Below are 16732 nucleotides of genomic sequence, written 5' to 3'. Positions count from 1 at the left end.
AGGCAGAAGGATTCGTAGGGCTGGGAGGGGATGATAACCAGAGATCCTGAATGGGGTGGGGAGTTGCAGAGGAGGAATTTCTATTAGGAAATTCCAGAGTCATATCCAGTCTCCCCCTCCTCACTGTTGCCTCCTTGCCCCATCTGATGCCGTCCCCAGGAGACCCCTACCATTTGCAGTTTTGAGGTGGGTAAAGGAGGATGCTTCCCTCCTGTGTGTCTCCTCCCAGGAGAGGGAGGAAAAGGCAGAGAATTCACAGAGGATCCCCTGAAAACAGAGGTCTAAGGCACCACAGTGCAGAGATCCAAATTCACAAAGAATTCATGATCTCAGCTATATTCTAAAATTCTCCAGAATGCCCAGATGGAGCACTTGAGGATCCTCTGTGAATGAATGCAGATATTCAAATATTGGGTTTCTTACCAATGAGGCACATCACCTCTAGATGCCTTCTCATAGCGTTCCCTAGGATTTATTTTGGCTGCCAAATGTCTCAGGCACCAGGCCTAGAGCGCTGAACAAAATGGACATGTTCTTCTCCTCACACAACCTGAAATCTTGTGAATGTCTTTTACTTTCCTCTTTCAACAGAGGCAGAACTTAAGATTTTCTAGTCGATAAAGCACATGTATGCGCCTCTTCCTCCCTGGTCTCTCTCTTCTGTGTGGGTTCTTGCTGGGTGAGAGGGGCTGAGATATGCCAAACCACCAGTGGGGGAATGTCACTTAGGTGTGGGAGAAGGGGCCCCATCGGTCTCATTCCACGAGCCCAGGTTGCACTCATGTGTGAAGCAGTAATAGCTTGTCTCCAATACACAGTAGATACCATGGATAATAATGGCAATAATACATACCACTTATTGGATGCTTATTTTATAATTAGCACAGTCATTGAAGTATTGTTTTCTCCACTTTACAGATGAGGAAACTGAGGTCCCAAGAGATTAAGTAACTTGCCTAAGGTCACACTGCCAATAAGAGACAAAATCAAGAATTAAACCCACATCTGGCTGGCTTTAAACCATAACTGTCCCTGGGGCACCTGGGTGGCTCAGTTGGTTAAGCGATTGCCTTCGGCTCAGGTCATGATCCTGGAGTCCTGGGATTGAGTCCCACATCGGGCTCCCGGCTCAGCAGGGAGCCTGCTTCTCCCTCTGACCCTCTCCCCTCTCATGCTGTTTCTCTCTCTCTCTCTCAAATAAATAAATAAAATCTTAAAAAAAAAAAAACCATAACTGTCCCTTTCCCCAGCCAACAAGCCTTCCTGCCATGTCTCTCCAGGCAGAGGGCTTCATCTGGAGAGTTTTTAGGATATAAACTCAGGAGGAGAAATTAGCACTTCACCTCAGAACTAATCAACTTAGATGGTGACAGCAAACAAAACTTGTTATCCCTTAGGTCTCAGGTTAGAATACAGACTTATGTAGGTGGAAGCCACAAAACCCAATACCTCCTGGGTGAAGTTAAAAAGATCATCTTTGGACGTAAATTCCAAAACTCAATTCTACTCTCAAACAGCCTCTCTTCTCCCCATCCCAGACTCTCCTATTCTGGGACAACCTCTCTGTGCCACCACCCAGCTCTCTCTGTGTCCCTTCAACACTGATAAACTGTTCTTACTGGGGGCTTCTTACTCTGGAGATCTAACTCTAGAACCCATGCTCTGAAACACTACTCCAACCTGCTTCGCAGAAGGAGCCTGGGGCCAGCTCAGTACAACTCGTCATACAGCTGGAATCATCCCAATCATAACGACGAATCTGTGAATAGATCTCCCAAAGGATATGGCAAACTAAAGTATGTCAATGCAGTGGAGTCCTATATGGATCATTACAACTCTGTATCAGATCAACAAAAAATACTAGGAGTGAGGGGTGGAGGGACAGACACCAAAATAATGTACACTTTTCATCTTCACTAATATTGAAACGTGCCATGCTAGGCTCTATCTTATGTTATTTTACTTTCTTCTAAGACTATAGGAAAATACAATGGTTAGACTCAGAAATCATTCAAAATTCAGAAAGCTGTAGAGGTGAAAAGAAAAGCAACTAATGTTTTAAGTTCAGGGGAGCAGGCATCTGGAGGAGACAGCTCCATTGCCCCCATTAACATCAGGCAGCATTTGAACTGCATCTCTAACACCTCCTAGGGCACAAGGCTGGAGATCTGTATTTCGGTACCATGGTCATCAGGCTGCTCACTGTAGGCTGAAGATATCAGCTGACCTGTTTGAGCATCTATCACATGGGAAGCTTCAGCAAAAACAACTTAGCCCCCTATATATTATCTGTAACTCCTCCACCAAGACATCATTCAGAGATTGTGGTGATGGTTTCATGGGTGTATATGTATCTCCAAACTCATCAAGTCATATACACTGAATATATAGGGTTATTTGTATGTCAGTCATACCTCATTAAAGTGTTTTTAAAAGATACTGTTGCCTTGTCCTGTATAATCTCTTACACACACAAGATCTTGAAGTCAATCATCAAAGTATTTCTGAATAGCTATCTTTGATAAGGACTTAGTAAATCTTAACTTTCTTAATGCCTTCTGCGGGATTTAAATTGTCTTACAACGAGTACTACACTTTTCATTAAAAGTACATATATGCACACTTGTGCGTCCCCAGCAGGGGAACCAGAGTTCTGTCTGGGAAGGTAACCAGGGCTCCGGAAGGACCACGGGCAGCATCCCTGCGCTGTAACCTCCTCCGCCCCTCCACCCGCTCCCCGCACCAAGGAGGCTGAATGCCGACCGTCTTGGCATAGGGCGTGCAGCAGCAGGGAGAGACAAAGCCAGGAATCCAAGCCAGTCCCAGGGACCCTTCTCGTGGCTCCTCGCACACTCTGGAGGTTTCTCGGACGCGGGGTCGTCCCGGCAGCAGAGGCACGGCTGCCACCCGGACACTGTAGGAGACAGAGCCCTCGCCCTGCTCCGAACCGCTCCCGCGGGAAGCCACCAAGGAAAAAGACTTAAGGAAAAGAACTTGGGAGAAAGTGTAACACAGAGGGTCATGTCGAGAAGCTGGCACACCCGCGCGCGCACACTCTCGTCCGAGCAGCTACAACCACATCCCTCCGGCAGCGCGCGGGAACAGCCCCGGGAAGCCGCAGCTCGCCGTGCCCACCGCGGCCAGCCGGTCTCCGCAAGCCGCAGACCACCTGCGAGGCGCGCCGCCCGGGAGATGCGCCGGCCGCCCCGGGCGGGCGCCTGACTCGGCCAAGGGCTTCGACGTCCCGGAGCGCCCGCCTCGCACGCCTGTCACCGCGGGGCCGGAGGGGTCCCCGGCTGCCGGCTCCGGCGGCCCCAGCCTGGCCTCGCGCCCTCGGAGCGCAGACGCGCGGGGCCGGCCCGCCGCCTGCCCGGCGCCAAGGCCGCCAGCTCGGGCTGCGGCAGGATGCGCGGCGCGGCCTCCGGGGGGAGCCGCGTCCCCGCCGCGCCGGGGCCTCACTCACCTCCGCCGCCGCCGCCCGCCAGCGCCCCCAGCACCAGCACCGCGGCCCAGAGCGGCCGCGCCCGCATCGCGCCCGCCGCCGCCGCAGTGCCCGCCCCACACTGAGGGGCGGCGCCCGCGGCCGCTTTTCCCGCAGCGGGAGCGGGGGAGGGGACGCGGTGGGCGGGACGAACGGGGCGGGCCGTCGACTCGCGCTCCCTCCCCCCGCGCGCTTCGCCGGACCCTGCGCCGGGGAGGGGGCGGCGGGAACCCGCGGCCGCTCTTCCCCCGCCTCGCGCCCGCCCGCCGGGGTCCGCCTGGCCCCGCAGACCCGGCGAGACTGGGACCGGAGTGGGGTCGTGGGCGCGCCCGGACACGCGGTATGCTTAGAAAAACCGGGAGCCTGGGGCCCCTCTCCGGACCCCGTCGCCCCCCTGAAGACGCCCATGTGGCTTTCTCTGTCACCTGAACGAAAGGGCACTTCCCTCTGACCTTGCGTTTGCTTCAGGCACACTTTGATTTGTTTATTTGACAAACCACTTGAATGCTTACTCTGGTGCCGAGCACCGGTTTAGTCCTTTATTATTATTCATCGAGTTTTTCTTTGGGTTAGTTTGGTTTTCCGGAAAGCCTGTTGAGACATCTCAAGCTTGTTGTAAGCAGGGATGCCCATAAAGGGCCTCTCTCTGCGGATGCTTGCTTGCACACAGTGGCTGATAAACGTTTCAGAACACGGTCAATAGACCGCCTCCAAACGCAAACTCACAGGCTTCACAGCTTTATCGTATTTGCCTCAAAGCTCTCCTTCCCACTCTCTGCCTGTCCCCCAATCCTTCCTCTGGGTCTCTGGGTCTTCTCCAGTCCAGAAACCTCAGGCGGCTCAAAGAGGCAAATTGCTAGGGCTGGGAGCAGGAGACCGCCAGTGGTTGGGGTTGGTACCCCCGACGCGATGGGTAGCTCGACTCACCCTAAAAACAAGACCTGACCCATCAAAGAGCATGGAAGTCTCTCCAGCTCCTGGGCTTCCCTGAGCTTTCTCTGGAGACACCCAAGATGCCTGAAAACTGGCCCCGACTCAGCTTTCGAGCCTCGTCTCCCACCCTAGCGCGCAGGAAGATACTTCGCATTCCCAAATGCTCCTGTCTGGCTTTCTGTCTGATTGATCTTCCTAAATTTTCCACCTGGAAAATTGCACCTATCTTTCCAAACCTGCCCGATGTAATCTCTTCCATGGAAGCTTGTCTGACGGCCCCCTCCTCCAGCCCCGCCCTCTGCAGAGGTGGGTCCTTCCTCCTCAGACCTCCTAAACACCGGTCGCTCCAAAGGAGCAGCACCCATTCATTCGCAGAAGTGCCGCTGCAGGTTGCAAGGGAACAGAGGAGGAGCCAGCCCACAAAGGGTAGCTAGGCTTCCTGACCCGGGCTCTGGGACTCCCCAGCCGGTGAAGGGCGCCTGGGTCAGAAGCCACGTCCACAGTCTTGTACTTGCCCTGGCACAAAATCCACATCACACAGCATGGTCACATCTCTGCCTATATATTCACATATTTGCTCAATTCGCACACTTATAACCAATCTCCTAGTTCCCCAGGTGTCTCCTCAGCCCAGCTCTGCCGGCACCGACGCGTTCAACAAACCCGCTATCCACGTTCCCAGCCCCTTCTGCCTGAAGAACTTCATTAGCAAGCCTGGCAGTGAAGGTCCCCCAGCAACAAATATGCTCACCTTTCATTTGTTTCCCCGTCGTCTATAATAGTTCTAAGATATAGATTTCTATGTTGACAGCCATGGCGGGGCGGGGGGTTGATGGATCTTCTCGAACTTTAAAGATGTTGTTCTACTGTTTTCTGGCCTCCACTGTTTCTGATGAGAAGTCAGCCATTATTTACATTCTTGTTCCTTGTCTTCTCCCTCTGGTTTTGTTGTTTGTTTGTTTGTTTTAAAACCATTTACACTTATAGAGAAGTTGCAAAACACTAAAGACTTTTCTTTTGTCTTTCACGCAGTTTATAAGTGTTAACATCTTATATTACCAAGTCATAATTACCAGACACAGGAAATTAGCATCGATACAATACTATTAACTAATCCAGATACAATATTTGGATTTTGTCAATCTTCCTGCTAGTGTCCTTTTACCAGTACAGGATCTAATCAAGGATTCCGTATTGCCCCCCCCCTTTTTTTTTTTGGCAAGTGATTATTTTTTATTTCAGGTTTTTATTTAAATTCTAGTTAGGTTTTTTTGTTTGGCTTTTACTTCAATTTTTTATTTAAATTCTAGTTAGTTAGCATATATGGTAAAATCGGTTTCAGGTGTAGAATTTAGTGGCTTATCAGAGGATCCCATACTGTGTTGTGATCATGTCTCCTTAATCTCCTTCAATCTGTGACACTTTCTCAGTCTATTTCTCTCCTCACCTTGACACTTTTGTGTCCATTTTTAGGCCAGTTATTTTGTAGTATGTCCCCCAGTTTGGGTTTGCCTGAGGTTTTCTCATGATTATATTGAGGCATTCTAGACTGAAAACCACAATAATGGTGCTCTTCTGGGTGGTACATGGTGACAATATGTCTTATTACTTACAATGTTAACCTTGGTCACGTGGTTAAGGTGGTGTCTGCCAGAATTCTTCACCATCCACTTACTATTTTTCTCTTTGTAATTAATAAATATTTTATGAGAGACACTTCAATTCTATACAAATATCCTGTTTTTCTTCATACTTTCACTAATGTTAACAATCTATTAATGGTTCTTGACTGAGATCAGTTACATGGTTAAGAGTGATTTCTACCTGCCTTTTTTTCTTCTGCCACTACTAATTGGTGTTCCACAATGAGGAAAAACTGCTCCTTCCCTCCCATTTTAAAATTTCAATAATTTATTTCTATCAGTATGAATTCATAGATACTTTTTTTTAATTTTATTTATTTATTTGAGAGAGAGAATGAAATAGAGAGAGCATGAGAGGGGGAGGGTCAGAGGGAGAAGCAGACTCCCTGCTGAGCAGGGAGCCCAATGTGGGACTCGATCCCAGGACTCCCGGATCATGACCTGAGCCGAAGGCAGTCGCTTAACCAACTGAGCCACCCAGGCGCCCCATAGATACTTACTTTATTCCACGAGTTATAATGTAATGCTACCATTTTTCTGTTGCTCAGACTGTCTCAGGTTTGTCTCTACCTGCTTTTGAGTTTTCTCTTTATCTTTGTTTGTTTTTTTTTTTACCAACTTGACTGTAAGGTAAAGAGGCGTTGTTCTCTTGGTATTTACCCTGCTTGGGGTTGGTGAGTGTCTTGAATATAGAAGTGACCTATTTTTCACCAAGTATAGGAAATTTCAAGTCATTATTCCTTCCAATATTTTTTCTGCCCATTCTCTCTCTCCTTACCTTCTGAAACTCCAATTACACATATTTTAGATATTATCTAAATACTTATAATAATTATATAAGTTATAAGTATTATATAAGTATATATCATCTATATAGTATATTACATAAGCTATTATAAGTACTTAGATATTATCCCACAGACTACTGAGGTACTATTTTTTTAAAGATTTTATTTATTTGAGAGAGAGAGAGAGAGAGAGAGAGCGCGCGCGCGCGCACGAGTCGGGGGAGGGGCAGAGGGAGAGGGCGAAGCAGACTCCCTGCCGATCTCGGAGCCTGTCGCAGGGCTCAATCCCAGGAGCCCAAGATCATGACCTGAGCACAACTCAGACTCTTAACCGACTGAGCCACCCAGGTGCCCCATTTTTTAATCCTTTTTTTTGTTTTTGTTTTTCAGATTAGTCTATTGATCTCTCTTTAAGTCTCAAATGAATAATCTACAATTCTTTATTTTGCAGCCCCTACTATGCTGCTAAGCCTATCCAGGGAATTTTTCAGATGTTGTATTTTTTTAAGTTCTAGAATTTCCCTTCACTTCTCTTTTATAGTTTCAGTTTCTCTGCTGAGATTCCCCATATCTTCAATTACTGTGTGAAAATTTTCCTTTAGGTCCTTCAAGCATATTTACAACCATGGTTTTAAAATGCCTGTCTGCTCGTTCTGACCTATCTCAGGGACTGTTTATCTTGATTGCTTTTTTTAAAATCCTGGGTCCCAATTTCCTCCTTCTTCACATGTATAGTAATATTAGACTGCATATTACACATTGTAGACTATTTATTTTAGAGTTTATGTTGTCTTCCCTCGGAGAGTGTTGAGTGTTGTTCTATTAGGCACTTAAATTACTGGCAGATGATCTTGATCTAGCCCATCTTGGTTTTATTCCTTTTCGGGATTAGTATGTAGAACATGGTCCTTTTAAAAAAAAAAAAAAAAAGATTTTTATTTATTTATTTGAGAAGGAGGGGGAGAGGGGAGGGGAGAGGGAGAGGGAGAAACAGGCTCCCCACTGAGCAGGGAGCCCAACACGGGGCTCGATCCCAGGACCTGGGGATCATGACCTGAACCCAAGGCAGACACTTAACCGACTGAGCCTCCCAGCCACCCCTAGAACATGGTCCTTGCTCCTAAGGTTGTGAACTTCCTGGATCATCTAAGTAGCCAACTTGTTCAGTGAAGTCTCTGCACTTCGACTGAACTGAAACTCCAACATCTCTAAGCCACGTGCAACTTCTAGTGTTTTCTGTTTGGCTCCCAGCTGCTCTCTGCTAAGGCTTGTAGAGTCTCACCATGTGCCTGTGCAGCTTGTCCCTCATCCAAAGACCCTGGGGAGCCCCCATACAGACTTCTGGGGTCACCTCTCTGGTCAGTTCCTTCCACTCTAACAGCCTTCCCCACAAATTACAGGACCCTCAGCAGCCTTCAACTTGAAGTTGTGCTCTTGAGCTCCGTGAGATCACCAAACACTTCCTAGACTCCACTTCCTTGCAATGCAATCCAGAAAGTCCCCCCAAGCAGAAATCTGGGCAGATGTAAGATGTATTTCACCTACATTTATTGTTTACTGTGGGAGAGCAAATCCCGTACCACTTGGTCATTGTCAGAAGCAGAAGTTCTGGGATTATGAAGTGCTTTATCCTCATCTCTTCCACCACAACTGAGCGATGAGCTCCTTGAAAGCAGGGACTGTAGCTAATTATCTCTACATTCCCCTGTAGGCCCTCAGTAAATAAAAGAATCTCTTCTACTTTTTTTTTTTTTTACTTGCCTAGCAAGTAATTTTAACTATTAATTAATTTCTACTAATTTCATAACTAATTTTTACAAAATATCAATCAAACAAAGATGATGGACACTGAGTGTCCATTCTGTGATTTTCCCAAGTGCCATACCCCCCAGCTTATAGAGGGGAGGGGTATTCAATGCATGACATGTAGATCTTCCCCAAGACCCATTTAAGAGGCACAAATCATGTTATCTGGCCCCTTGCCTGACCATGGCCAGGCTGACACCAAAATAGGGATCCTTTCCCCATGTTCTCATCCATTATCTGCCCCCCCCGCCCCGGGGAAGCCCTACTTCTATTCAATTCCTTATTGTCACCACGGTACATTGGAGGAACCAGGTTTGTGACCATTTCCTGGACCTCTTGCCTTAAGAGACATGCTTCATTCCCCTTTGTACTACGGGTCAGAAGGCCTTTGGATTTAGGCCCTTGACCCACCTCTTACTAGTTACATTATCTTGAAGAAGTCCAAATCCTCTCTGTACTCATTTCCCGTATCTGTAAAAAATAACTATCCCACCCTTTGTCTCACCGCCAATCCCACTCTACCCCCTCCCAACACACACATGGTTATGAGGTTCTACGAGACCATGGTATGAAAGCCCTTTGGAATCTGAAAAGCACAGAGGAATATATAATTATTGTTATTACTATTTGTAGAGAGACTGTAGATCCCTCAATGCAAATACATTCTTCTAGTTCAGGAGACTAAATGTGGAGTAGCATATTGGCTCAGGATCTTCTCCTCCTACACATTTGGCAGAGGATATTCTGTCTATTGAGAAAGAGATGACCCAGCTGTTGTTCCTTTGACTTGAAGGAAAATGGGCTTTTCAGAGTCCACAGTGTCTAAATATGGTATAGCTTGGAATTTCTGGGCTCTGGGGAGCTACCTGAGAAAGCACTCCTAGATTTTATCAAGGTAGTCAGGGAGGAGCTCAGCCTTGGCATTTTATATTCATTGACCAGCTGGGCCTGAGATAATCCATTTCTGTCTTGAAGTGCATCCTCACGTGAGCCAGAACTATCTCTACTGAGAAAAAAAAAAAGTGAGAGCCCCAGGAATTTCCATCCCAGCTCGGTGTACAAGGTGCCACCTTGGCCAACCCTGGACTCTAGCTCCATGCGCACAGAGGGCATCACCTAACTGCTTACACCCCATCTCAAACCAGTCCAGGACCTTTCCACACCCACCCCTAAAGCCAGGGTAACGCCTTGTTCTGATAACAGAGCTGCTGCTTGGCTTCTGGCCCCAAATTCCTGTTTTGGTATCTTTCTAAATCCTCAGGCACCCTTGTTGGGGCTCTGCTCCAGTGAGTGCAAGCTTGTGGCTGGGCTCCAGACACATGTCTCAGCCGTCGCCATGTTCTCCTGACTCACCTTCCTGAGAGACAGAGAAATGTAAGGCTTGAGCTCATGATAGTCGGGTGGCCAGGATTTGAAGCCTGGCTCCACCATTCATTAGGAACGGTGGGCAAGTTACTTAACTTCACTAAGCCTCCATTTCTCTATCTGTAAAATGGGGGTTGGATGGGAAAAAATTAATGTACTTAGCACAGTCACTGGCATGTAAGTAAGTATTCAATAAATGTGAGCTCGTTTTTCCACCTTAGGATCAACTCACTTCTGTTGGATTCCCAGTCAATCCCCAGATTCTGCCTACAAGTCAAGACACCCATGGCTTCTTTGTTGCTGCCTATCACTAGACCCCTGAGCAATGTTGGCCAAATTGAGGTGGGAGGGCAGTATAGGCTATGGGTGGGGTCCTTGCTGGTCAAACTGACCATCTTCTGCAGCTCCTGGGTCAGGTTCCCTGCCCCTATTCTAATCCATGGCAGACCTTTGGCATATATATAATGTATGGTATATAACATATATACCCTCCTCTTTTATATACCTCCTTCTTTACAAGTATTGATCATCTCCCTTAATCCTCATAATAACTCCTTTTACAGAGGCAGAAACTAAGGCTTGGAGGGGTAAAGAGGCAATTATTATTATTATTATTATTATTATTATTATTATTATTATTATTGTTATTTAGCTGCCATTTATTTTGTGGTTATTATAGGCAAAATACTATGCTAAGAATTTTTCATACTTTAGTCAGCACAAGATAGGCATGGAAAACCTGATTTTACCAGTGAAAAAATGGAGGCTCAGAGAGATGGAGGAATTAGCTCAAAAGCACCCAGGTAGTTAAGTGGCAAAGCTGGATTGAAAAACAGGTTGAGGGGCGCCTGGGTGGCTCAGTCGTTAAGCGTCTGCCTTTGGCTCAGGTCATGATCCCAGGGCCCTGGGATCGAGCCCCGCATTGGGCTCCCTGCTCAGCGGGAGGCCTGCTTCTCCCTCTCCCCCTCCCCCTGCTTGTGTTCCTGCTCTCGCTCTCTCTCTGTCAGATAGATAAATAAAATATTTTTAAAAAAAAAAGAAAAACAGGTTGAGCTTATTCTACAACCCATTGTCTCCCTTCCTATAAGTGTGGGTATAGGATGGCAGACACCCCCAAATGTTTCCAGTGGGCATTGCTATATTAATGGGAGAAATTCCTATTGGAATAAAACATTCTCAAATTGCCCATGTCTGAAATAAAATTGGGAAGTCCACAAAGAAAAAGTTATCCGTAGGGGCCCTGCAGTCCAGATCAAGTTCAGGAAGTCTCTGCAAGGGAATTATGGCCCAAGAAGGCACACAAAGCCTTCCCCCCACCCCAAGAAAAAGCCTTTTCCCTACCCTCCCAGCCCCTAGAGCTGTTTTATTTCCAGGCCCTGACCACTTCCTGTCTTGACTATTATAAGAAGTTCTTAGCCATGCCCAGCTGACTTCTGAGATATGGCAGCCACACCGGAAAAACCTGGGCACTAGACCAAGGTCTGGGCCAAACAGAGGGCCCCTGGGATTCAGTTTTTCCCTGAAAGGATGACAAAGAGTGGGATGACTGTGAGCTGGGAGTGTGATCAGCAGTATGGCTCACTTGCCCGTGGCTCTAGCTGTATCCAGCTCAGTAAGACCTGCAGTCCTCAGCCGTGGCCTGGAAGCCAGGAGGCCTAAGGAAGGTGGAGAAGGGGAGAGCCCATGCCTCCTTCACTGACACAAGGACCCCTGGCAGGAGAGCTCCGTGACCTCTCTGGCCCCCCCTCCCCCCACCCACCTCCCCATGCCTCTTGCTCCATTTTCCTCCCCTCAGGGGCTCACACCTGTGACCACCCCAAGGGCTGCATTTCCCCATCCCTAGTTAGTTTCTCCCAACCGCCATTCACCTGTCCTCCTGATCCTGTTTCTTTCTTTGGTGCTTCCCTGGGAACTCTGCACCCTCCCCTCGATCCTCTAAATGTTCGGAAGATTTTGTATGTGGTAAAACCTTCACCTGGGACCATCCTACTGAATGAATGCCCTGTGTTTCTGGAGCTTTCCTTTGCCCAGATCACAAAATGAGATATGTTTCCTATTGCCTCTGAGTTCTTCAGTGGGCAATCCACTGAATAAACTGAGATGATGGAGTGCTGACAACTTTGTAGCTAAGATGATGGAGTGCTGACAACTCTGTAGCTTACATTTATTGAGGGCTTCTTATGTGACAGCCCCTGCACTAAATGCTACATACATCTGAACTTGTAAAATCCTCAGAGAACCCCTTAGTGAAATGGGTATTATTTTTAATCCCCATTTTTCAGTTGAGGACACTGAGGTACAGAAAGAGACAGTCACTTGCCAAGGTCACTCACTGATAAGTCCTCAGCTCCAAAAGCTGCCATTCTAACTTCAGTGCCCAAACGTTCCATTAACAAGCTATCCCCAGGACCCTTCAATGCCTACCCCCCCCAAAAAAGGTGATTGATAATGGACACTTGGGCCACTCTGGCAGGGGACCATGGGTGCCCTTTGAGGCAAGGGGACAGAACTCTCAAAGTCCCTCAGAAACTAACTGTAGCATGGCAGAAAATGGGAGAGGAGCACATGATGAAATTGCCAAAGGTACATGAACTAAGCTACACAGGTCATGAGACATAAGTCCTAGCCCTATTTATCTGTGGCAATTTTTAATTGTATTTTTTTAATCAAGGTAGGAAAAAAAGCAAATAAAAAATGCTAGAGGGATTATGTATCAAGACGACTCCTAACAAGTCCAAATCTGCAGAAAAAAGGAAATTTAGTAACCTACCCACCGAAGCAGCAAATCATATCACATAAGTGACTCCCTGCCTCCCCCATCTCCCCTGGAATACTCTCCTCGTGTTCCATCTCTCCCCCAGCAACCCTCAGGACTCAACCAGATGCCCCAGATGCCACAAAGGAAGGACCAGAGGGGCAGGGCCACCAGGGAGGTGTCCCCTCATTCCACTTTCCCAGCTGGAGCCTCGAGTGGCATGCCCCATTTCGCCTGAGGTCCGCTCCCTGGGATCGGTCTCTGGTCACTTCTGTACTCCAAATTACCTCGGTATTTTGGATTTTGTTGCATGTTGGTTGGGTGGTTGGTTGGTTGGTTGGTTGGTATTAACTGGCTGGCTGAAAAAATAAATAAAAATTTTTAAAAATAAAAACACGGCTGGCAGGCTTGTATATATGCCATGGGGTGAGGGACTCAGGGGTGGGGAGGAGGACTCCAAGGGAGGCAGGGGTGCTATAGCTGGAAACTCAACCCAGGCTCAAGCAGCAAATGGACGTGGGTCCGATTCCTGAAGTTCTGCAGGCTCACTTAAGTGCCCTTGTGAGACTTCGTCTCTGCCAGCCTCAGTTTCCTCGTTTGTAGAGTGGGGATAATCACAGCTGCCCCAGGAAGAGTGCTGGAAAGAGTAAATGAGCATTGCATGAAAGCACAAAAGAGCATTAGCACAGCACAGGTGTGCAGCAAAGGCTATAATAGCAAAGGCTATTATAATGAGCACTGTTTCTCCATTCGTTTGCCAGGTATTTCTATTCTTTTGGGGTTTCCCAAAAGAATAATAGTTTTTGAGTGCACTTGTGATGAGCACTGGGTGATGTACAGAAGGGAAGTGTTACATCACTACATTGGACACCTGAAACTAATATAACAAGGTATTTTAACTGCTGGAATTAAAATTTTTAAAAAGAAGAGTACTTTCATTTTCCTTCTTTTGCTAGAGCAGTTCCCTCTGCCTAGAATACCCTTCTCCCCTGCAGAGCTAATAGAGTCCTTAGTATGTGACAGATACTGTTTTAAGTGCTTTACGTGTATTCATTCATTAATTCATCTCCTAATAACCAAATGAGGTCAGTCCTACTATTATCTCCATTTTGTAGATTGGGAAATTGAGGCTCATAGAGGTTGAGAAATTTGCTGGAGGTCACACAGCTCCTGAGACCCTGAGACAATATTCTAACCAGCGTTCTATTGCCTCCGTGTGAATCAAAATCACGCCAAGCCTCTACTCTTTCCACACCAGCTCGTCCTCATCCGAAGAGCCTTCTCTGATCTCCTAACTGGAAATCAGCCTGCGTCTCCCTTTCAAATTCACCCACTTCTTTGCTAGTATCTATCTTACAAGCCTCTGCCTTCTGCTTGATATTTTTGTATTTGTGCACAACACATGTCTTAGCTTATCTGTGAGTCTTGATATTTCTTTTCTTTTTTTTTTTTTTAAGATTTTATTTATTTATTTGACAGAGACAGAGTGAGAGAAGGAATACAAGCAGGGGGAGTGGGAGAGGGAGAAGCAGGCTTCCCACGGAGCAGGGAGCCCGATGCGGGGCTCTGATCCCAGGACCCTGGGATCATGACCCGAGCTGAAGGCAGACACTCAACAACTGAGCCACCCAGGCGCCCGAGTCTTGATATTTCTTGAGGGCAAGGACCAGATTCCATTCCATTCCATTTCTTTTTTTTTTTTTTTTTTAAGATTTTATTTATTTATTTGACAGAGAGAGAGAGAAAACACAAGCAGGGGGAGTGGGAAAGAGAAAAGCAGGCTTCCCGCTCAGCAGGGAGCCCGAGGCGGGGCTCCATCCCATGTCCCTGGGATCATGACCTGAGCTGAAGGCAGATGCTTAACCGACTGAGCCACCCAGGTGCCCCTACTCTATTTCATTTCATAAACCTCAAAGGCCTGGCAAAGTGCCTGCTGCCATTATAAGAAAGGAGATCCTGGCAAACCATCGCAAAGATGAAATTCTAAGTCAAATGGAAAGTTGCAGTACCAGCAATAAAATGCATTAAGTAAATGTTTGTGAAACTCTTCACATTCCAACTGGTAACCACGCTTTTAACACTGGATGTTTGACCCTGGCTTCTCCACAACATGTCAGGAACAGAGGAGCTGAGTGGAGAGCTGAGCATGGGTGGGGAAGAAATGGGAGAAGGGGTAGGGCCCAGGTGGTCATTGTTCTAATCTCCTTTGAAGCCTGAGGGCTGGGAGGCTGAGGGAGCCCTGAGACCTGCACAGCCAGAGGTGCTGTTTCTGGTCCTCAGGTGCTGGGACCAAAGTCTCTAGTGCCACAGAGAAAACTGAGATGTGGACAGCCCCAACCCCCTGTCCCTACACTGACTGTGGCCCTTGGTTACCAGATACACCATGTAAGATTTATATAAATGCGGGGCGCCTGGGTGGCTCAGTCGTTAAGTATCGGCCTTAGGCTCAGGTCATGATCCCAGCATCCTGGGATCGAGACCCACCCCCGACCCCGCATTGGGCTCTGCGGGGCTCCCTGCTCTGCGGGGAGTCTGCTTCTCCCTCTCCCACTTCCACTGCTTGTGTTTCCTCTCTCACTGTCTCTCTCTGTCAAATAAAAATCTTAAAAAAAAAAAAAGATTTATATAAATGCAAAATGACTAAGTTTTTGTAGAAAGTGCACACACTCTCTTAGGGATGACCAAATATTTATGAGTTGGGATTCACCTCCATTTGACAAGGGACTCTGTGATAAAAGAAGGGAGAAGTGACTGCAGAAATTCAATGAGCTCCAGCTAGGGGAGGGGGTGGGCACGCCCATGCAGATCCAGCTTAGTAGGAACATTTATTCAGCTAAAAGTGGGGCTGCAGAGGAAGTAAAAGATGGAATTGCCTCTCTAAACCTAAAATGACTCAGGGATGTCTGGGAGAGAGGCTGATATGAAGAGAGTCCTATGAGAATGGGGCGAGCTATCTTAGAGGTCATGGTAGCCGGGAAGGAACTGTGGCCACACCAGATGCAATGTCAAAACATTCAGGAGAAAGATAAACAGAATCCCACAGAAGCTCTGAAATAGTGGTTCTTAACCTTTTTTGGGTCTCTGAGCCCTTCGACAATGTGATGTAAAGTACAAATCTTCTTCTTGGAAAAAGAGCAAATGAATGTGCCCACAGGGGTCTTTATGGTTAAGAATCTCTGTTCCCTGAGGGTTCTAGAGGGGAGGGGGGTGGGGGGATGAGTTAGCCCAGTGATGGGTATTAAGGAGGGCACGTACTGCATGGAGCACTGGGTGTTACACGCAAACAATCAATCATGGAACACTACATCAAAAACTAATGATGTAATGTATGGCGATTAACATACCATAATAAAATAAAATTTTTTAAAAAAAGAAAAAGAATCTCTGTTCCTATTGCCAGAGGAAGGGATGGTGTTCAAAAGCAAATTGCAAACAACTAACTAAGGAAACAAGTGGGGAAGGGGCTCCAACGAGGCTGATAGAGCTGAGGAAAGGGAATTCTGTAGGATTCTTATCCAGAAAGGTGGTAAGGGGGGCAGCCGAGGGCTGATTGCGAACATCAAATTGTGGCATGGGGTTGTGAGAACAAGGCCAAGAAGGTGGAAGTCTGAAAGAAGTGAAATTTTTTAAATGTTAGAATTAATGAAAACAGGCTGTTTATGTTCCGAGCAAGAAGAACAGGAAGGGCACAGTCTTTTGTGCTGCCAATTTTGACCTCAGTTCCATCTTTCTGTCGAGAAGATTAATTTCCAGACTCTAAAGTGTGAAAGTACATTGCTAAGAGAGAACTGAGCCCCAGGTAGAACAAGTTAGGCAGCCACTGGTCACGTTAAATGGATTTAAGAATCTGGGCCTAGAATAAGCACCTGCTGGCAGGTGCTCAGCCGAGGAAAGAAGAAATGCCAACTTCTATCATGGGGAAGGTTCTTACATCTTTTCTGGGTTACTTTGGAAGACAAAT

At 47.1% G+C, this 16732-nt stretch overlaps 1 protein-coding gene across 1 annotated transcript in view; it reads right to left on the bottom strand.

Moving 5' to 3' along the window:
• Nucleotides 1–3532, bottom strand: part of ITGB3 (integrin subunit beta 3) — a 49447-nt gene extending 45915 nt beyond the window's left edge. Inside the window, exon 1 of the mRNA XM_035030410.1 lies at nucleotides 3464–3532. Coding sequence (XP_034886301.1) covers nucleotides 3464–3530 — 67 coding nt within the window. The 5' untranslated portion in view covers nucleotides 3531–3532. The remainder of the gene's footprint in view (nucleotides 1–3463) is intronic.
• Nucleotides 3533–16732: the final 13200 nt, after the last annotated feature.

Source organism: Mirounga leonina, unplaced genomic scaffold (assembly GCF_011800145.1).
Source record: "Mirounga leonina isolate KUSES-001 unplaced genomic scaffold, KU_Mleo_1.0 Mir_364, whole genome shotgun sequence".
Lineage (NCBI taxonomy): Eukaryota > Metazoa > Chordata > Mammalia > Carnivora > Phocidae > Mirounga > Mirounga leonina.
The sequence above is the reverse complement of the archived record's forward strand: the minus strand, read 5'-3'. Positions and strand labels throughout refer to the sequence as shown.